General features: G+C 44.0%; 2 protein-coding genes and 1 long non-coding RNA gene across 9 annotated transcripts in view; 1 reads left to right on the top strand and 2 right to left on the bottom strand.

Annotated features, from left to right (window-relative positions):
- Positions 1 to 22835, top strand: part of DST (dystonin) — a 513682-nt gene that overhangs the window by 69549 nt on the left and 421298 nt on the right. The window lies entirely within an intron of this gene.
- LOC139031469 (heterogeneous nuclear ribonucleoprotein A1-like) lies at positions 1857 to 3399 on the bottom strand. The gene has a single exon (XM_070456702.1). The coding sequence runs from the start codon at positions 3382 to 3384 to the stop codon at positions 2425 to 2427; it is 960 nt and encodes a 319-aa protein (XP_070312803.1). The 5' UTR covers positions 3385 to 3399; the 3' UTR covers positions 1857 to 2424.
- Positions 9503 to 13232, bottom strand: LOC139031468 (uncharacterized). Its single transcript, XR_011483970.1, has 3 exons — positions 12807 to 13232; positions 12585 to 12634; positions 9503 to 12376 (listed from the first exon to the last, which is right to left on the bottom strand). It is a non-coding gene; the product is annotated as an uncharacterized lncRNA (long non-coding RNA).

Raw genomic sequence — 22835 nt, 5'->3', positions numbered from 1 at the left:
CAGCAGCCTCCACACTTCCTGCTCGGATTTCATGTGGCTCATCAGCCCTGGTGCTGGGGAGTAGCCTCGACCTGTCATCACTGACCCCCACTCCGTGCAGCTCGGCATCCCCCTCATGGGTGAAGACCATGTACCTCAGTTAACCTCGTGTTAAAATGGACTTTAAGCACTCTTGTGTACTGTTCCTGGGAACGTGAAACAGTGCAGCTGCTCTGGGAAACAGTATGGCAGTTCCTCAAAAAATTAGAAATGGAAATTGTAAGGTCCAGCAATCCCACTTCTGGATGTCTTTGTTGTTTAGTTGCTAAGCCATGTCTGACTCTTCTGCGACCCCATGGACTGTAGCCCACCAGGCTCCTCTGTCCATGGAATTTTCCAGGCAAGAATACGGGCGTTGGTTGCCATTTCCTTGTCCAGGGGATCTTCCCCACCCAGAGATCAAACCTAGGTCTCTTGCGTTGGCAGGTGGTTTCTTTACTGTTGAGCCACCCAGAAGAGCTGGGTATGTATGTCTGGTATGTATGCCCAGAAGAGCTGAAAGCAAGGTCTCGAAGGGATGTTTGCATGCCGGTGTTGACAGTAGTGTTACTTATGCTATCCAAAAGATAGAAGCACCCCAGCTGTCCTTTTATGGCTTAATATATAAATAAAATATGATGTATACATACCATGAAATATTGTTCAGCCTTAATGAGGAAGGAAAGTCTGACCTGCTGCAACGTGGATGGACCTTGAGGACAATATGCTAAGTGAAATGACAGTCACCAAAGGACAAATACTATGCGATTCCACTTCTGTGAGGTTCTAGAGTAGCAGAATCATAGAGACAGAAAGTAGAATGGTGGTAGCTGGGGTTGAGGGGAGGAGGGTATGGGGAGTGTTTCAGGAGTGTGGCATTTTAATTTTTAAAACTAAAAGAGTTTGGAGATTGGGTGCTCAGCAAGGTGACTGGGCTTGGTAATACTGAACTTTGAAAGGTTGAGATCATAGAGTTGGGACTTCCCTGGTGGTCCAGTGGTAAGAATCTGCTTTGCAGTGTGGGGGATGCAGATTTGACCCCTGCTTGGGAAACTAAGATCCCATATGCCACCAGCAACTAAGCTCACACACCACCGCTGCTGAGCCTACAACCCAACTAGAGTCTGCGTCACAAGGGAAGATCCCACATGCTGCAGCTAAGGCCTGACACAGCCAGATATATATTTTAAAAGGTGGTAGAGTGTATCTTTTATGTATTTTATTGCAATTAAAAGGAAATTGGGTTTAAACAGCAGTTGCAGGCACAGAGGCAGAATCACAATAAAGGTTCAGAGGAGAAGGGCCCAAGTGATAAGAACATCAGAGAAGATACATTTAGCTTATTTTAAATGAAACAATGGTGGAGTATGAGAGGCACAAGGTAAATAAGAGGTAATTACAAGTAGCAGATGCAGAGAAAGCCCTCACTTACTAATTGAAGGACCTATCCTTGTACACCTGATGTGGTCATGACTGTGGGCTACTTGTCAAGAGGCAAGAGAAGCTGATTAGAAACTCCTTTGCGTATAAAGTCTTAGTTGAGGTTTTAAGGGCTATTGTATAACACATTTGCATGAATTAAAATGTTACACTCTGCAATAAGCAAGTTTTATCTAAACAATGTAAACTTGCTTTTCAAGTCAAAATGTTGTAATAAATATTTTATGATTGATTTTTTTTAAGAGGGTATTAAATCTTTTATTGATTACACATGATAATGGATGATACACAAGCTTCATTCCCATCTATAACTTTTATCTGGTACCATAATTCAATTTAGATATATTGCATAGGATGTGCCAACAATCATTAATAACCAAAAAAAAAAAAAACCTCCATGACTTTGCATGGGTGACCCTTTTAATGGTGAACTCCAGGTCACAACACAGTAACTGTCAGTTCAACTACACCAAGGTTCTGAAGACAACAGCTTCTCCACCAAGCAGGTTGTAAATAAATTTCAAATGGAACCTGGCATCACCCTGAAGGAATTCTAACTTCACACTGTTGGGGTAGTTTACCAAAATGGCTTCAGAGTAGACTAACTTTACACAGCACATTAAAAAAAAAAAAAAGACATTTATTCAGCATCATGATCAGACTATTACATTTAGCAATCAACAGCATGGGTGCAAAAAAAAAAATCTACATTAAAACCCTTTGTTGGAATGCTTTACACTTTCCACAGAACAGAAACTAAAATAACCTGTTATACAATTAGTCACAAGTACAGTCCTCGAGTTTTTTGCCCATACACATGAGTATTGTCTAAAACATGTCTTCTTTGTAGCAGCTAGGCCCTGCCACCACTGTGCGTGGCTGAGTTCACAAATCTGTTGTAACCTGTAGCTTCCCTGTCACTTCTCTGGCTCTCCTCTCCTGCTAAGCTTTGTTTCCTGGCAGTAATTAAAACCTTCTGCCACTGCCATAGCTGCTGCTGCTGGAACCACCATAGCCACCTTGGTTTCGTGGTTTGGCAAAGTATTGGCCTCCACCACCATAGGGGCCAGAACTTCTGCCTCCAAAGTTTCCTCCTTTCATGGGTCCAAAATTTGAAGATTGATTGTTGTAATTGCCAAAATCATTGTAGCTTCCGCCACCTCCAAAATTGCTTCCGTCATTACCAAATCCGTTATACCCATCCCCACTGCCACCATATCCGCCACCACCACGGCTGCCACCAAAGCCACCTCGACCACTGAAGTTTCCTCCACGACCAAAGTTGTCATTCCCACCAAAACCACCTCCACGACCACCACCAAAGTTTCCAGAACCACTTCGACCTCTCTGGCTGGATGAAGCACTAGCCATCTCTTGCTTAGACAGGGCTTTTCTCACTTCACAGTTGTGGCCATTCACAGTGTGGTATTTCTGAATGACAATCTTGTCTACAGAGTCATGGTCATCAAAGGTTACAAAAGCAAACCCTCTCTTTTTGCCACTGCCTCGGTCAGTCATGATTTCAATTACTTCAGTTTTTCCATACTGTTCAAAATAATCTCTCAGGTGATGTTCTTCAGTGTCTTCTTTAATGCCACCAACAAAAATCTTTTTCACAGTTAAGTGGGCACCAGGTCTTTGAGAATCTTCTCTTGACACGGCCCTCTTTGGTTCCACATCTCTTCCGTCCACCTTGTGTGGCCTTGCATTCATGGCCGCATCCACCTCCTCCACCGCGGCGTATGTGACAAACCCGAAGCCTCTGGAGCGCGTGGTGTTTGGATCCCTCATCACCACACAGTCTGTGAGAGTTCCCCATTGCTCAAAATGGCTGCTCAGACTCTCATCAGTTGTTTCAAAGCTCAATCCTCCGATGAAGAGCTTCCGCAGCTGTTCCGGCTCTTTGGGAGACTTTGACTTAGACATGACAGCAGTGGAGGCGGGGAAGTCTTCAACAATGCTTTCTCGGTGGCGTCCACGGGCAGAAAGCGATTTTTTTTTTTCTTGTGTCAAAAAACTTCAGAAACTTTTTTTAGCAAATAGATATGTTGATTTTTTCAGAGCCAGGATTTTCAGTTGGGAGGGAGAAGAAATGCAGGTGCCAAGTTGGAGAAGTTAAATAAATCCCTTTAATCTCAAAATTTAATTGGAAATGTCAGTTTGAACTCATAGTGAGGTTTTCTCATTAAAAAAAAAAAAAGTTCCCTGGCTCCACCCACTGGACGGAACTAGAAATAGTGACCAATCCAGCAGAAATGGCCTGTGTTATGGTATCTTAATGACATTTCTTTTAAAAAATTAATTCATTTTTAAACGTGAAGTATAGTTAAATCACAAGGTTATATTAGTTTCAGGCATACTGTATAGTGATTCAGTATTTTTGCAGATTATTGTAGGTTGTTACAAGATAATGGTAAGGCCGTCATACCTGGTGTCATTTCCTTTTTAATTGGTGGATTTTTATTATTTATTTTTGGGAATTGAGGGGGTGGGCTGTGCCGCGCATCCTGTAGGATCTTCCTTCCCTGACCAGGGGTGGAAGCCACGTCCCCTGCAGTGGAAGGGCAGAGTCCTAAACACTGGGCCGCTGGGGAATGCCCTGTGTCATTGCCTTTTCTCTTAAATTTCGTGATTTCTTTGGCTTCAGTGGGTCTGGGTTGCTGCATGCAGAATCTTCAGTTGTGGTTTACGGGATCTAGCTCGCTAACCAGGGATTAAACCTTGTTTCCTGCCTTGGGAGCATGGGGTTGTAACCGCTGGACCCCCAGGGAAGCCCCCCCTGCATTGTTCCTTGTGGAAAGAAGCCCAGGCCGTGTCCAGTTGTGTCAGACTCAGGCTGGCTCCTCCCCTTGTGAGTGATGCATCGAGGGGGCGTGCCCGGGGGGCGGGGTGAGTGGGTGCAGGCGGGGCGGGGGCTGGCTCTAGGCCTGGTCGCAGCAGCGTGGTCTCCCCTGGAAGCCGGCCTGCTGCCTCACTTGGGTTAATCCCAGGTTCTGGTGTGAGGAGGCCAGGGCAACCCAGGAGAGTGCCGTGAAGGGCCGCCGTGAGTCAGTGGGGTCAAGGGCTGGGTGGAAGGACAGGCTGAGGGCGCTTGGCAGCACTCGGAGACACGGCTAATTCCAGGCCTGCAACGAGAAAGGAAGGATGAGCCTGGTACATTTTTTTTTTTTTTTTTTGCCTTTTATCTTCAATTCCTTATTTTTTGAAATTTCAAACTTATGAGTTCAACAGCAATAACTGTTATCTTCATCTAGATCATCAGTATTTTGCCATTTAATTTCTCTGTACACATACACACATTTTTGGGAATAATTTGGGGAAGTGGCAAACATCATAACTCTTCATTCCGAAACACTTTAAGTTTGTATCACCTAAGAATCAGGACTTTCTCTTACATATTACATTGCAGTTATCAAATTCAGGAATTTTAACATTGATTCAATACTGTTGTCTAGCATGTATCCATGTTCAGATTTGCGGGTTGTTCCAATGTTGGCCTTCTTTTTTTCTATCCGGGATCTCATTGTGCATTTAGTTGTCACTGAACTGACCTGTTAGTCTCCTTTAATATACATCTGTGTGAAAGTCTCTCAGTCCTGTCCGACTCTTGCGACCCCATGGACTGTAGCCCACCAGGCTCCTCTCCTCTGTCCATGGGATTCTCCAGGCAAGAATACTGGAGTGGGTTGCCGTTCCCTTCTCCAGGGCATCTTCCCGACCCAGGGATCAAACCTAGGTCTACCACACTGCAGGCGGATTCTTTGCTGTCTGAGCGACCAGACAAACATGCTTCATATACACAGTGGCTACCAAGTCTGAAACCATAGGAGAGTATGTGATATGTGGTTTATTAATATTACATTAAAACGCATGTGAAGTATTAGTACCTGTTTCCAGACTTCACAAAGCCTAGTACATCTTGTCAAACCAGAAGACAAGAAAGCATCAAAGATGACTGTAGTCTTGTCAAAAGAACCAGGAGAGGTTCTTTGGAGATTCAGTACTGTATCGAAGCAATGTTAAACTTGGAGAGGCTTCTGCTTGCCTGGTAAATGAGGATAATGATCACAATAGATTGAGTCACATCAGTGTATCTAAAATCCATGATATATGATATTTAAAAAAAAACCCAAGCCCTTATTGCTGACCTTTGGAGAATGCTAAGTGAACTGACTCACTTTTCCGGAAAATAGTAAAGGGGAAGAATTAAGCATTGTCATGTCTTTGCATAAGAATTATTCTGCCCGGTAACCGTGTGGTTGTGGAGGGGAGGACTGGTGGAATTAGCTGTCACCACTTTGTCGACACTGATGAACGATGACCCAGAGGGTGCTCATCAGTGATGCTCACCCTGAGGGGAGCCCTCCAGTGCCTACTGGTGGAAGGACCAGCACCACTGTGGATCAGACAGGCTTGCAGGGAGCATGTGGCGGAGCTGTGTGTCCGGTGACATGCTGAAGACGCAGTCAGCAAAATCCAGACTCGGGGGAGCTCTGGGGCAGGCACTCCAATTTCCTCAGCAGATTAATTATAAGGAATAAAAAGTGGGAGGGATAATCTACAGATTAAAAGAGGTTTAGGAGACCTATCCACCCAATGTAAGATATAAGCCTTGTTTGAATAAACAAATCAAATGAAAAAAGGACCCTTGAGAAAATGGACTGATGGGATATTTGATGGTATTAAGAAACACATTAATATTTACATTGATAAGGGGTCTATGGTTTTGTTCAAACAGTCATTATCTTTTAGAGATTTATACTATTGATATCATAGTTAGTAATGAAACAAGATCTCTGGGGTTTGCTCAGGAGTTTGCTTCAGAATAATCCAGTAGGGGGAGGAGGGGAGGAAATGTGAGTGTGATTCTCTTCTAAACGATGCTGATCCAAATGATGATGATTGTTGAAGCTGGGTGTATACAGATGGTAGCTCTTTATTTTTCTATTATTGTAGAAGCTTGAAACTTTTCACAATGAAAAACAATAAAACCACACATATCTTTGTTCAAAATTTACCTTGTTAACACTTTGCTTCATCTAGGCCTTCTTCTGGGTTTTGTTTTCCATAGAGCCTAAATTTTTGTTAATATTGTTTCCATATTTTGGATATTTACTTAAATTTTTAAAATTATAGTTGATTTGTAATCTTTTATCAGTTTGTAGTGTGCAGCATGGTGATTCAGTTATACATATTATATACATATTCTTTTTCATATTCATATATTTGCTATTAAAATGTTTTCAGAAAGACAGAAGGGAGCTATATTCCCATGGGTATCTGTTCATGTATTTTATTTTTTCTCTTAACAAAGGACAGTTTGCTTATTTATTTTCACTTGGAGCATTTTATGAAGCCTTATTGGTGAATGGTGGGGAAAAGTGTGTTTATTATTTAAAATTTAAATAAATACTGTAAAACAGATGAGTCAGTTATATAGGCATATTCTTTAATTGTCACGTCTAAAAACTGATTTCTCCCTGAGACTGCTTTTCTGCTTCTTTGTAGATTTATTGATGAAACTGGAATTATTACTGAAGCAAAACTGACCTGAAGGCATCATGCCATCACATGGCGTGACTTTGTCTTGCTGAAACTCAAATGATATCTAATCTTACAGTCTTCTCATAGTAATGGAGTTCCTCCATTTCAGCACTACTTTACTCTAGCAAATTGCACTTTACATCTCACAGAGATCATGAAATTTTGATGAGGGCTGAAATGCGAGTTGCCTAATCGATTTGAGTTAATAATATTGACATCACATTCCATTAAGTGACTGGGCTCAGGAGATGGTTTTCCGGAGGAATGTTATTGCTTTCATTTCGCTGCTCATACTTGTATTTTCTGTTACTAAATAGGGCCATGAGCTGATGACCAACATGTTTCCAGTTCGCTTTAAAGCTTACTTAAGACTGCTTGAAAGTCTTACTAGCTGGGGTGCTTTAGAATTGTCTGTGAATTTTATTTAGCCCTATTAGAAATGGGCATGGATAATTGAGAATGGACTATAATTTTTAGCTGCTTTGCCACCGTTTACATTTACTAAACTGGACAGCTAAGCTTGGATCTTTAAGAAGCAATGGAGACCTCACAGGATGTGTGCTCTCATGCTGTTAATGACTTGTAGCTGCAGAAAAGTAATTCTTTTTAAACAGGCAGCATAAGTGTTGAAAATGAGCTCCTTTTTCTTAGTTGTCAGAGTAACCATTTCCCTTGAACCGTGATAATAATCAGTTGTGACAATTCACTCTCAGCCTTTCCTCCTCCTGCGTTCCCAGAAGGTTAAACATTATTGAGTGTCAGCCTTTGTCTCAGGAGTTCAGAAGGACAAAAATTATCCATTCAAACTGAACATATACTTTCAAGTGGGGTTCAACATGCTCATTGAACTCTTGGGAGTTTTAGAGAAGAGATGTCAGGAAAGTCATTCATTGTTGGCACCTTTTCCATCCTTTTATTTGATGCTTTTTCTTTTGTCTTTGTGAAACAGAAGATTAGCCTCCTATTTATGTAATAAAGTGTGAACCAAACTTTATTTCTTCCACTGATGGCAAATTACAGAAATTTGTGAATATCACCAATTAAAAAAATCATGAGAATTAGATATCTGATTGTTGATCTGCTTTTGAGATGCTTAGATAGCATCACCAACTCGATGGACATGAATTTGAGCAAACCTCGGGAGACGGTGAAGGACAGGAAGCTGGCATGGCAGGATCTAGCATGCTGCAGTCCGCAGGGTGGCAAAGAGTCGGGCACGGCTTAGTGACTGAACAGTGACAACCTTCTGTTCTCAGGAGTAAAAGACTGAGGATGCTTGGAGAGTTTCAGACTTCTGTGGTCCATAGCCGGTTCCTAAACCCTGAGTGCTTCCTTTCTTAATGTAGAAATAAACTGTTGGACCTGAAGGTGGAGGCACAGTGGGGTGATGAGTCAGCTTGGTGTCAGGTGTTGTGATTCATCTGGGAGTTACTTAGTGTTTGCTTTATATTCTTAGTTATTTTCACTGGTTCTTTTTTATCTCCCTGGGTGTATGTAACTTTGAGTGAGAGAGTATTTTATATTGCTTGGCATTGTATGAGTATATTAGCTGATATTTCTTTAATTTAATATTTTTTAAGTTAATTAGTTTAGTTGGAGGATAATTGCTTTACAATATCGTGATGGTTTTTGCCATAGATCAGCATGAATCGGCCATGGGTATATATGTGTCCCCCCACCATCCTGAATCCCCCTCCCACCTCCCTCCCCCCTTATCCCTCTAGGTTGTCCCAGAGCACCAGATTTTATTATATGGAGTGAAGTAAGTCAGAAAGAGAAAGACAAATACTGTATATTAACGCATATGTATAGAATTTGGAAAGATGGTGCCGACAGTCCTACATCTAGGGCAGCAAAGGAGACACAGAAGTAAAGAACAGACTTTTGGACTCCGTGGGAGAAGGCAGGGGTGGGATGATTTGAGAGAATAGCATTGAAACATTTAAGTTGCCATACGTAAAACAGATAAGCGGTGCGAATTGGCTGGTATTCTGTTTTTACAATGTTTCCTTATTTGTTTGGCTGCTCATGGGGTGTCCCTTGCGTCGCGCGGGATCTTCCCTTATGTTGTGGGGACCCTCTGCTTGAGGCTTCGGAGCATCTGGCCTCAGTAGTTGCAGTGCCTGCGCTTAGTTGCTCCCGGGCCTGTGGGGTCTTAGTTCCCTGACCAGAGATCAAGCACATCCCTTGCATTGCAAGGTGAATTCTTAACCACTGGACCAGCAGAGAAGTCCCTATTAGCTGATACTTAAAAATCTCTCACTACTTGTGGAGCCAGGTAAGTTGGAAAACAGAACAGCACTGATTTCTTTGAAACATGTGAAAGCTGTCTTTACAAAAGGTCAGGGCTTCAGTGTAGTCTTGTCTCTGCTCTGACTTTAATAATGAGAGTGGGAACTATATTCAATATCCCGTGATAAACCATGATGGAAAAGAATATGAAAAAGAATATGTATGTGGAACCGAGTCATTTTTCTATGTAGCAGAAATTAACACAACATTATACATCAACTATACTTTAATAAAATTCTGAGAGGAATCATGTCCCCTTAGAAGAAGGAAACTGGGCTTTGTGTTCTAAGGCTCTGCCCTTGGGAACTCTGGAATTTCAACAAATTTTTGATAATGAACCTCTGATCTCCTTTTTTTCTGAATGGTTATTGCTGAGTCATCAGGGAATAAGAGAAAGCTGGGAGGTGAGAAATCAGGGAGAGGAGGAGTAGAGAAAAGGAAAATCATAGGCTCAGTGATTGTGGAGAAAAGCCAAGTTAAGATTGTGGTTTACATTGATATATCCAAAAGCACCTTTCTTGCTACCTTTTTGAAATTCATCTGTTCATCCTGGGAGCAGAAGTTTGAACATTGGTGTGTCATATGCGATAACTGCACCTGGTTTATCAGCAGGCTGGGCCCAGTTTAATTTTTCTTGAGTTAAGACCAGCTCTTCTGCAGCATAAGCAGGCCGATGGAGAGGCCGAGAGTGTTTTCTGGAGCCACCCGCCTGTGTGAGTCTCAGTTCTGGACTCAGCACTCCTCGCTCAGGGCCCTGGGTGCTGTGACCTTATCTGCTTCCAGTGGGCTTGATTCCTCAGCTGTAGATGGGCACTGTGACTTCATCACGTTCCTGTGAGCATCATCTTTTCATTGTGCTCGGAACAGTGCTTGGCACATAGCGTTGACATCCTGGGTATTGATAGAGCTCCAGCTGGATAGGATCCTGGGGTCACAGAGGTGGGTGACATGATGCTCCTATTTCAAGGACCTTCAGGTCTCGTGGACCATGGACAAAGTTGTTACAACATAGTTGGGTACGGGTGTTCTAAGAGCGCGTCACTTAGCTCCCAATAGGAAGGTCAGTGAGAGATGAAGAGGATCAGAAGATGATGACAAAGGATGGCCCAGCATCATCTATACAGCAGACCTGGGGGCAGGCAGCTGAGATGGAGTAGAAGGGTGGACGGCTCCAGAAAAGACTTCTCTAGGAATAAAAACAGGGCAGATTTGACCATACTGAAAATGGGTGTTGAGATGAGCGTCTTGCAGGTGTCAGGAATCAGAGATTTAAATGAAGACAAGAGGAAGAAATGAAGCAATTATTAATTCTAAGAAAAATGAAATTTTGATTATGCAAGGAAATCTAATTGTGATATACTGCCTGACTCAGCAGTGAATAGTATTAGCATGAAATTAACCATGAAATCACTAGATATATGGCTTCAAGTGAAAGGTATGTAACCATGGTATAATCTTTGTCTACCATAACTGGAATTCAGTAGATAATATCTAAAATCGTTGAATATAGAGATACTACCATGTGCATATCGTTTAGAACTATAGAGACGAATGCCGTAAAAAACAGAGTTGAAGCTGGTTGCATATGGGAAGAGGGGGAGGAGAGCTACAGAGCACTATTTTTGTGTGCAATCTATTTATTGATTAGGGTGGGAAGAGAAATCAGATTTATTCTTTTTCACCAATCTCTATTTCTGCCCCCAGAGAAAAACTCAAGACAGACTGCACAACTTTTCCGGTCACTCTTAGATAATGGACAGTGTTACTGAGTCCAGGGTCATACTGCTTACCACGTAACAAGCCAGTAAATCAAGAAAGTTGTTGGGGCAAGGAATAGCAAGGACAAGCTAAGGCAAACTGCAAGGAATAGCAGCTTTATTTAAAAGTCAGCAAGCTAAGAAGATGGTGGATTCATGTCCCAGAGAACTGTCCTGCCTGAGTTAGAATTCAGGGACAGGGTAGGGTCAAACATTTCCTGGTTCTGGTGGGTCTCCACAGGGGATGTTAATTTCTCCGTTCCTGTGGTCTGGACATTGCATGTGAGCTAAAAAAGGTATTTCTGCTTAATGTTCATTACCTTGGAGGCAGAGTTCCCAGAGATGGACCATTGCGTATAATTTAAGCTTATAGACAATATCCCTTTGGTGATTAACCGGTAATAGAACAAAAAGGTTCTTCCCTATTACAGAAGTCCTTGGATCACTTTCAAACATCAAAGATTTGAGCGCAGACTCGTAACAATATAACAATATAGCAATATAGCGCAGTCTGGTCTTGTGTGTTATCAGAGCTTCAGATCCAGTGCTCCTCTCTGCACTCAGCTTGAAGCAGATGCAGGTGGAAGTGGCAAAGGACATAACTGGCTTCCTGTCTCTGCCTTCTCCGTTTTCTCCCTTGCCCACCAGCCGTTGCTCCCGAAGCCTCTAGTGTCAGCCCAGGGAGAGAGGGTTAGGGGCGTGGGCTTTGCACAGCGCGTGGCTGGTTCATCATCGGCGCCCTGCGAGTGGGTTGCAGTTCTCTTCATGTGTGTTCCCGCCTGGTCTCCAAACTTCCCTCTCCTTGATCCCTTCCTCCAGCCACAGAATCCCTTGGAGAGCGTCCATCTGAATAGAAGTCTAAGCTCCCTCTGTCTTGGGGTCTTTGCTGCCATGCAGGGCCCAGGAAAGTGGCCAGAGATGCCAGATGCATCTGCAGTCGCAGATGTATCCTGTGACTTTCAGACTCACCCAAGGCAGAACCTTCTAGTTGAAGTTACTCTCTTTTGTATTGTAGTGTTTCTAGGTTTATATGCCCGGTTTAGCTAAACATTTCAAATTCTTTATATCGATAAAATTTTAAAAATGTATATTATGTTTTATAAAATGAACTGAGTCCCTATGTTTGAAATTAATTTAGAAAATCCAGATAACTTACCTTAAAGAACTCTATACTAGGCCTTTCCGCATGGTCCAGTGGTTAAGAATCTGCCTTGCAATGCGTGGGAGACCGGTTCCAGGCCTGGTCCGGGAAGCTCCCACGTGCCGTGGAGCAGCTCAGCCTGTGAGCCCACATGTCACCACTGCTGAAGCCAGGTGCCTGGAGCCTGTGCCCAAGACAAGAGAAGCCTCCAGCACGGGAAGCCTGCGCGCTCCAGCTAGAGATCTCCTGTGTGCCGCACAGACCCGCCGGAGCCAAGAAATAAGAAGTCTTAAAAAACCCTCCGTCTTAATGGGAGTATTGAGCGGACATCACAGATGTCTTAAATTTATTTCTAGAATACATGTAATCACTATGACTCGGGGCAAACTTACCTTGTTAGTTTCAAGAATCAGGAAGTCTGAGATGTAGATGTTTCAGGATCCTAGGGAAGTGAAAAATGGCTGCTGAAATGAGAATGCTGCTTTTTATAAGCAAAAGACTATCACTATTTCCTGTTTTTAGATCCGCCTAAAATCTGGGGACTCCATTAGCTCCAGAGTTAAGCATAAATAAGTGAAACCATCTAAGAATAGAAACTGTGAAGACGCGAATACCTTTCACACTGACAGCATCTTCACTGGTGCTAACTGATGATCATAACGGGAGCTGGTGTTTCGTCAGCACTTCCAGGCATGTGCTCACTTCGTCCCAGCAGCAGCCCTAGGAGGTGGTCTCTCTGCAGATTAGGAAACCGAAGCTCATAGCAGGTCCCGGGCTGAGCCACAGTCACGTGGCAGGTGGGTAGTGAGGTTGGGCAGGGGGCTGGTCCCGCCAGCCCCTGGGACTCTGTCTGACCTCGGTCTCCAATCCTCCCCGGTGAGCTTGCTGAGGGTGGTTTCACTTCTGCTGTGTGGTTAGAAAGTTCAGTCTGGGTTGTGAGTGATGCTGTGAACCTCTTCTTCCAAGTCAAGCTTCAGGGCAAGTCTGGCAGGCGATGCCTGTGGGAGCGGGGAGAAGAGACGGGCGTTTTCTGAGCCCTTCCTGAGTGTTGGGCAGGACAGATGCTTTTGCAAATTCCACGCAGTGTTTATCTTTCCATTTCACAAGTGCTGACTGAGCAGCTGCTATGGGCTTGTCACTGGGTCAGGAACCGGTGAGCGAACCAAGAGGAAAACACAGCCCCTGTGCTCACGGAGCATGTTTTGGAGACAGACAGCACACAGATGCTTGTGGACTGAACAGTGTGTCGGGTGGTGACAGGTGCCGTGGGGAAACTGAAGCAGGTTGGCGGCCTGGGGGGCCGTGGGCAGGAGTGTGAGGAATGGGAGCAGGGGGCGTATTACAGTGTCAGGTTGTTTGGAAAGAGTTTCTCTAAAAAGATGCCATTTGGACGTCCTTGGTGGCCTGGCGGTTAAGACTCTGCCCTTGCCCTGCAGGGAGCGCTGCTTCAATCCCTAGTCCGGGAAATGAGATCTCTCCTGCCGCCGGGTGTGGCCAAACAAGACAAAACAGACAAACAAACATTTGAGCAGAAAGCTGAAGACTGACAGCGAGGCCGTGTGGCCGGAGCACAGGCTTTGGGGTCGCTCCGAGGGCAGTGGGACGTCGCTGGTGGGGTCTGAGGATGGGCAGGCTGCATTCTGACTGCTTTTTAAAAGTTCAGTCCGGCCTCTGTGTGGGGAATTCTGTAGAGGGGCTTGGGGTGAGAACGTCGAGGCTCTCGTTTTTGCAGTACCTGCTATGTGCTATACGCGTGCCCCCGCTGACCGTTTCAGTGATCTGGTTGAATTCAGTCACTAACTAAGATAGGACCAGAAAGCTCCCATTTTGGAAGTTTGCCCTGGGCTGCACACCTCTGACCGTAGGGCTCTGTCCAGTCGGCTGTGTTGGCAGAGCTCTTTAAAATGGTACTGTCCCTCATCTGTTCCTCCTGTTGCTCAGCTTTGTCCTCAGGCCCTTGGACCATACATTCCTCTTCTGGAACAAATCTGGGAGGTAGGTGCTGTTCCCAGTCGTATAAGAGGAATCCAGGGTTCAGAAGCTGTGACTCAAGACATGTAACGAGGCCATGTGGCCAGCAAGTGGCTGAACTGGGAGTGGAAGCCCTGATCTGTGGGCCTCCTGCTTTATTATAGTGAGGCAGAGAATTCACCAGATCGGGAACAATTTTACTTTTTTTCACCTTTCTGCCTTTTCTCTGTGGCTTTGATTGCTCTCAGGAGATCTGCACCATTCTTTTTGGGGGGAGATTGCCTGCATTACTAATAGCTTAGGAGGCCCTTATGCCTTTTATTAGCTCTCCTGTAAGTTCGTGCAGTTTGCAGGCCTGTCACAGTGAGAACACTGACAAGTGAGGCCCTCGCAGGAGGATTTCAGACGCTGTGGCACCAGGCTTGGAAGCAGATCTTCTGATTCTGTCACAGCGCCTGAGAGATCACGTTCTCCCTGGAGAGGCAGGAAGCGGAGGGAAGACGAGGCCGTCTGTCTCTGTTTCAGCAGAGTGGCAGCGAGCGCCCGAGCCCTGAGCTAAGGAAACAGAGGAGAGGATGGTCACATCTGAATTATGAGCTTGTACCCCAGGCAGTGGTTCTCTTTAGCTGTGATCTGAATTACGCCGGCCTGCAGTTCTGTTAGTACTCCTTTGGCCCCTTGAATCTCTGTCTCTGTGAGTCAGCAATGGCTCTAGGGGAAATGATGATGCAGACAGTTTGTTTTACCTCTAAGAGCCTCTGTGTTACCTCTTCCTTTTATCAAAATATCCTTCAGGATGTACTCTCATGCCCTTAGTCACACTAACGGGTAAATGACTGATATCACTTACTGTTGCCTGTATGTGAGAAACTGGATTAGAAATAAAAAAGCTTTAAACTAAAATAATGAATCTTTATTTTATAAATAGTCTTCAGAGTTACCATATGACCCAGTAAACCCACTCCTGGGTAAATATTTGGTGAAATCTATAATTTGAAAAGATACATTCCCCCCAGCCTTCAGTGTAGCACTATTTACATTGGCCAAGACATAGAAGCAACCTAAATGTCCATTAACAGATGAATGGATAAAGAAAATGCGGTACATATACACAATGGAATACTACTCAGCCATGAAAGAGAGTGAAATAATGCTGTTCACAGCAGTATGAGAGAGCTAGAGATTATCATACTAAGTGAAGTAAGCCAGAGAAAAATAAATATCATATGATATCACTTATCTGTGGAGTCTGAAAATATGATACCAACTGATTTATTTACGAAACAGAAACAGAATTACAGACATAGAAAACAAGCCTAAGGTTACCAACAGGGAAAGAGGGGGAGGAATCAATTAGGAGTTTGAGGTTAGCAGATCCACATTATTGCATATAAAGGAGATAACCAGTGAGGATGGCACAGGGAACTATACTCAATATCTTGCAAAAATCTGTAAGAGAAAAGAACCTTAAAAAGAACATATTTGTGTTATATAGCTGAATCACTTTGCTGTGATACCTGAACCTAACACAACATTGTGAATCAGCTACACTTCGGTTAAAAAGAGAATGAGTCTTTATTGCTGGAATTTTAGCCATCAGTGTGAAAGGAGGTGAGGAGGTTTTCAAGTCCTAAAAATGATATGCTTTTTGTAATATAATTATCTGTCATCACAAATACTGCCATTCTCAGTACTTTCTGTCTGGCTTTCCTTTTATGTTTTCCTTGTAGGATGCTATAATAATGCATTGAGTATCAGGTGTCAGGAAGGCATTGTATTAGATGCTTTACACACTTTGTCTCATTTTAATAGTGTCTAGCATCCAAGGAAGTGGGTATGAGTCCCTGCGTTTAGACTATGGGCAGGTCAGAGAGGTGAAACGCCTCTCTCGGGGCAGTCTGCGTGGTGAGAGCTGGTGTGACTGTCTCAGGGCACTCTGCGTGGTGAGATCTGGGGAAGGTCCTGCTGGGTCTCCTCTTCTGAGAAATTGTGAAATGTGAATTATTTGAGGTGTTTTTGCTTCCCTAACATGCAATAACCTCAGATATGCAGATGAAACCACCCTTACGGCAGAAAGTGAAGATGAACTAAAAAGCCTCTTGATGAAAGTGAAAGAGGAGAGTGAAAAAGTTTGCTTAAAGCTTAACATTCAGAAAACTTAAGATCATGGCATCTGGTCCCATCACTTCATGGGAAATAGATGGGGAGACAGTGGAAACAGTGTCAGACTTTAATTTTTTGGGCTCCAAAATCACTGCAGATGGTGATTGCAGCCATGAAATTAAAAGATGCTTGCTCCTTGGAAGTTAAGTTATGACCGACCTAGATAGCATATTAAAAATCAGAGACATTACTTTGCCAACAAAGGTCCATCTAGTCAAGGCTGTGGTTTTTCCAGTAGTCATGTGTGGATGTGAGAGTTGGACTGTGAAGAAAGCTGAGCACCAAAGAATTGATGCTTTTGAACTGTGGTGTTGGAGAAGGCTCTCGAGAGTCCCTTGGCCTGCAAGGAGATCCAACCAGTCCATCCTGAAGGAGATCAGTCCTGGGTGTTCATTGGAGGGACTGATGCTGAAGCTGAAATTCCAGTACTTTGGCCACCTCATGCAAAGAGCTGACTCACTGGTAAAGACCCTGATGCTGGGAGGGATTGGGGGCAGGAGGAGAAGGGGATGAGAGGATGAGATGGCTGGATGGCATCACCAACTCGATGGACAAGGGTTTGAGTAAACTCCGGGAGTTGGTAATGGACAGGGAGGCCTGGCATGCTGCGATTCATGGGTCGCAAAGAGTCAGACATGACTGAGCGACTGAGCTGAACTGAACTGACTGAACATGCAGTAAATGTGAGTCTGGTTAGGGTTCCCCAGAGAAACAGAACCCATGGAGCACACACACACAGATTTATTTGCCAACATCTCTAGGTCAGTCAGCAGCCTGGAAATTCAAGTTAAGAGTTGACACTGCAGCCTTGAGTCCGAATTTCATGGGACATCAGGCTGAAAACTCATGTTGGGTTTTTGTGTTGACTCTTAAGGAAAATTCCTTCTTTTTTGAGAAAATTTGCTCTTTGCTCTTCAACTGCCTGGATGAGGCCCACCCACATTATGGAGGTGCTTTGCTTGAAATTGCATCTGAAGAATCCTCAAAGCAGCATCTAGACTGGCATTTTGCCCAAAACTGTGTGCCATGGCCTAGCTGAGTTGACACATAAAATTTGCCATCACATTGATAAGTGGTTAATTTATTAATGCAGTGGTTTTCACTGAATAGATTTTTCTAAGGTACCTGAATTCCTTACCTGCTCACTTTCCTGATGGTTCTGTTGCTGTGCACACAGACATAGGACCAGGTCAGGAGGACGTGCAGTGGCCCCCAGGGAATGGCTCTTCACTTATTCCATGGCGCGTGTATGCTTCTGGTAGGAGTCATCGTATTGTTTTCTGAACATGGATATAAAGACCAAAAAATTTCTTGGTCTTTTCTTAGTGTTCAGACTGACTGGGAAAGCACCAGTTGAGAAGGAGAGAAGGAAAAAACCCTAAAACAGGATTTCATGGCCAGGAGTTGCAGCTGGGAAGGGGAGGAAGGTGGGGTTGGAATTCACACTAATCCCAAGTGTGCAGCATGACTGAGGGGGGAGTTGAAGAGATAGCTGTGCGGTCAGCTCATCGAAAGCAGGAATAGATTTATCTTTTAAGTGCGGAAAAAGAGGTTACCTGTTTTCTTGTTAGCGACAATGGAAGTCGAAAAAACAGGAGTATTGATATTATTTTTTAAATTTTATTGAAGTCTAGTTGATTTACAATGTGTTAGCTTTTGCTATGCAGCAAAGTGACTCAGTTATACCTGTATTTATTATTTTTTCTGTTCTTTCTCACTAATGGTTTATTACAGGATACTGAATACAGTTCCCTGTGCTCTGCGGCAGGACCTCGTTGTTTATCCTTCCTATATATACTAGTTTGCATCTGCTAATCCCAGACTCCTGATCCTTTCCACCTCCACCTCCCGCCCCCTTGGCGGGAGATCTTGAAAGAGAGATCTGTTACAAACCAGAGGATACCACGTAGGGGCCTTGGACCACGTGGTGGTTCTGCATGGATCTCGTGTTGTGGGGCTGGGATAGGCAGCAGATCTTTGGGAAAACTCAAATGTCAGTGAAGAGCTTTTGAAATCTACTTTGCACTGTAACGGGATTGGGTTGCTAGCAGCATGTAGCATCCGGGGTGGGCCTTTCAGAGACCCGGCTCTGGGTAGTGGCCCTCCTTGCGTTGGGCTCTGCTCGCTGCTCCCAGTCCGGTGGGGCCCACAGCACACGGTTACCCTCCCTGAACACGTGGAGCCGGGGAGCCAGCCCTGTCTTCCTCAGGAGGTAGAAGCCAGACGCTGAAAGCTTCATGCACTTGGCTTCATTTCAATGATAAAAGCTATTCTTCCACCTAATTGCAGTAGTAACTGAAGTGAGAGAATGGCTGTGTACAAGCTGTTTATCTAGAGTCTCATTAATGAAGACAGGTAATGAAATGAAGGTGTAAAGACAGCCTTGCTTATGTTTCAACAAGAAAGAATTGCTTTTTTTTTTAAACGTGTTTGTCTAAATTTTTGTCGTTGTCTCCAACGATGAAAACAATGAATTTAAAAGGATAAAGCAATTGATTTTAAAAGGAATAAAGGAGAAGTGCACTGGAAAAATACAAGGGTATCTCAAACAGCTGAGGGCTCAGTCAGCGAGGATGGAAGGACAGATGTGAGGATGACGTGGATCTACCTCCTGAGAACAGCTCTTTAATGTGACCTAGTTCCAGGCACTTCCGGTCTTTCTGTCTCTGTTTGTTGGTTCAGTGTTTCCTGGAATGACAGTCATATAGGCTTACCTGCACTTAGTCCCTGCCCAGATCACACAGACATCTGCCTTCTCCCCCACCACCTTCTTATTAATTACCTTACTTTCCATTTTGGAGTAAGATATGATCAGCTAGGGGTGTAACTGGGTAACATCAAGTGATACTCAGGCTTCTGAATGCTCTTTCTGTGTTGGCCTCTGAGCTCAGCGCTTTTCAAGTATCCCTCATCCTGCCCCTGCAGCCCCGTGTCTCGTATACTGTTGTGTCTCCCACTTCTCAGATGAGCAAACCAAAGCCCAGAGACGCCCAACAGTTTCTCAGGCCCCAAAGCTTCTCCCCAACAACCAGTCTTTAGCAGGGCAGTTCAGCTCACTTCAGTTGCTCAGTCGTGTCCAACTCTTTGCAGTCCCCTAGACTACAGCACGCCAGGCCTCCCTGTCTATCACCAACTCCCGGAACCTGCTCAAACTCATGTCTACTGAGTTGTGGTACCATCCAACCATCTCATCCTCTGTCATCCCCTTCTCCTCCTGCATTCAATCTTTCCCAGCATCAGGGTCTTTTCCAATGAGTCAGTTCTTCTCATCAGGTAGCCAAAGTATTGGAGCTTCAGCTTGAGCATCCATCCTTCCAATGAATATTTGGGACTAATTTCCTTTAGGATGGACTGGTTGGATCTCCTTGCAGTCCAAGGGACTCTCAAGAGTCTTCTCCAACACCACAGTTCAAAAGCATCAATTCTTCAGCATTCAGCTTTCTTTATGGTCCAACTCTCACATCCATACATGACTACTGGAAAAACCATAGTCTTGACTAGCCAGACCTTTGTTGGCAAAGTGATGTCTCTGTTTTTAAATATGCTGTATAGGTTTGTCATAGGTTTTCTTCCAAGGAGCAAGTGTCTTTTAATTTCATGGCTGCATTCACCATGTGTGGTGATTTTAGAGCCCAAGAAAATAAGTTCTGTCACTGTTTCCATTGTTTCCCCATCTATTTGCCATGAAATGATGGGACCAGATGTCATGATCTTTATTTTTTGAATCAGCATTAGAACCAATTGGAACCAGTCAAACTGGTTGGAGCCAGTCTGTTGTTCCATGTCTGGTTCTAACTGTTGCTTCTTGATCTGCATACATATTTCTCAGGAGGCAGGTAAGGTGGTCAGGTATTCCCATCTCTTTAAGAATTTTCCACAGTTTGTTGTTATCCACACAGTCAGAGGCTTTGGCCTAGTCGATAAAGCAGAAATAGATTTTTTTTGGAACGCTCTTGCTTTTTGATGATCCAACAGATGTTGGCAATTTGATCTCTGGTTCCTCTGCCTATTCTAAATCCTGCTTAAACATCTGGAAGTTCTCAATTCACATACTTTTGAAACCTCACTTGGAGAATTTTGAGCATTTTTGCTAGCATATGAGATGAGTGCAATTGTGCAGTAGTTTGAACATTCTTTGGCATTGCTTTTCTTTGGGATTGGAATGAAAACTGACCTTTTCCAGTTCTGTGGCCACTGGCATATTGTGTGCAGCGCTTTAAAAGCGTCATCTTTAGGATTTGAAATAGCTCAACTGGAATTCCGTCACCTCCACTAGCTTTGTTCATAGTGATGCTTCCTAAGGCTCACTTGACTTCGCATTCCAGGATGTCTGGCTCTAGGTGAGTGATCACACCATCGTGATTATCTGGGTCATGAAGATCTTTTTTGTACAGTTCTTCTGTGTATTCTTGCCACCTCTTCTTAATACCTTCTGCTTCTGTTAGGTCCATACTGTTTCTGTCCTTTATTGTGACCAACTTTGCATGAAATGTTTGCTTGGTATCTCTAATTTTCTTGAAGAGATCTCTAGTCTTTCCCATTCTATTGTTTTCCTCTATTTCTTTGCACTGATCACTGATGAAGGCTTTCTTAGCTCTCCTTGCTATTCTTTGGAACTTTGCATTCAAATGGCTATGTCTTTTCTCTTTCTCCTTTCATTTCTCTTCTTTTCTCAGCTGTTTGTAAAGCCTCCTCAGGCAGCCCTTTTGTCTTTTTGCATTTCTTTTTCTTGGGGATGGTCTTGATCACTGCCTCCTGTACAATGTTCTTCAGACACTCTGTTTATCAGATCTTATTCCTTGAATCTATTTCTCACTTCCACTGTATAATTGTAAGATTATATTTGATTTAGGTCATACCTGGATGGTCTAGTGGTTTTCCCTACTTTCTTCTATTTCAGTCTGAATATGGCAATAAGGGGTTCATGATCTGAGTCACAGTCAGCTCCTGGTCTTGTTTTTGCTGACTGTATAGAGCTTCTCCATCTTTGACTGCAAAGAATATAATCAATCTGATTTCGGTGTTGACCATCTGGTGATGTCCATGTGTTGAGTCTTCTCTTGTGCTGTTGGAAGAGGGTGTTTGCTATGACCAGTGTGTTCTCTTGGCAAAACTCTGTTAGCCTTTGCCCTGCTTCATTCTGTACTCCAAGGCCAAACGTGTCTGTCACTTCAGGTATCTCTTGGACTGCCTACGTTTGCATTCCAGTCCCCTGTGATGAAAACAACATCATGTACATCTTTTAGCTTCATGACTAACAGCGTGCATGGTACTTTTGGTTTGGTCTCTGCAAACATCCTGTGCTAATACCTTAGGATTCCACATGCATGATCATACCCATGTCTTCTTTCCAATAGAAAGCCTCCCACAATCTAGAGTGGGGTGAAAGGAACTCGTGGGGAGCAGGATTGAGCAGGGGAAGGATTAGGAGCAAAACCAGTGGGCTCAGCAGTATGGTGGGGGCGAGGTCCAGCTCAGTTCACAGTGACCACAGGCCAGCGCTTCCTGAGTCCTGCAGCGGGGTCCAGTTCCCAGGGTTCTTGGGGATGGAGCAGGATGAGATCAGCAGGGGCATCAGTAGGAATGTGGCAGCACCGTTTCTGTTTGACACTAGTTAAGTGACATCTTTGATTGCCCTCTTTGTTTTATTTTGTCTTCTCTTCAGTTCCCTTCTGCTTCATTTTTAAACGTCCCCCTTTTATTGATTACCATCATCCCTACATCCCTGCCTCTGTCATTCTTAATCTCTGCATGCAGCAATGTCCTTAGTTTATGGCAGGGCCCTAAAGTCAGATGCCTGCAGGGGCAGGCATCATAAATGCATAAAGAAGCTAGTAAGCTCTGTGTTAGCCTGGAAAGCATGTGTTCTTTCTAGAATGGGGAAACTATCACTAGGATCAATGATCCACATCTGCATGTTCATGTAAAATTCCCAATTTTAAATGTTTGCCAATAATTTTTAAATCAGCAGGCCAAAGACATGGAAACAACCTAAATGTCCATTGATAGATGAATGGATAGTGAAGTTGTGGTCCGTGTGTGTGTGTGTGTTTGTGTGTATGTATGTGCCATGCTGTGCTTAGTCATTCAGTCCTGTCCAACTCTTTGAGACCCCATGGACTGTAGCCAGCCATGCTCCTCTGTCCATGGCGATTCTCCAGAAAAGAATACAGGAGCGGGTTGCCGTGCCCTCCTCCAGAGGATCTTCCCATCCCAGGGATTGAACCCAGGTCTTCCACATTGCAGGCACATTCTTTACCATCTGAGCCACCAGGGAAGCCACTGGAGTAGGTAGCCTATCCCTTCTCGGGAACTTCCCGACCCATGAATCAAACTGGGGTCTCCTGCATTGCAGGCAGATTCTTTACCAGCTGAGCTACCTGGGAAGCCCATATCTATCTATATAGATATATAGCTATAATAGAATACTGCACAGCCATAAAAAGGGACGAGATAGTGCCATGTCCAGCAACATGGATGAACCTAGAGATTATCATACTAAGTGAAGT

Source organism: Odocoileus virginianus, chromosome 27 (assembly GCF_023699985.2).
Source record: "Odocoileus virginianus isolate 20LAN1187 ecotype Illinois chromosome 27, Ovbor_1.2, whole genome shotgun sequence".
NCBI lineage: Eukaryota > Metazoa > Chordata > Mammalia > Artiodactyla > Cervidae > Odocoileus > Odocoileus virginianus.
The sequence above is the reverse complement of the archived record's forward strand: the minus strand, read 5'-3'. Positions and strand labels throughout refer to the sequence as shown.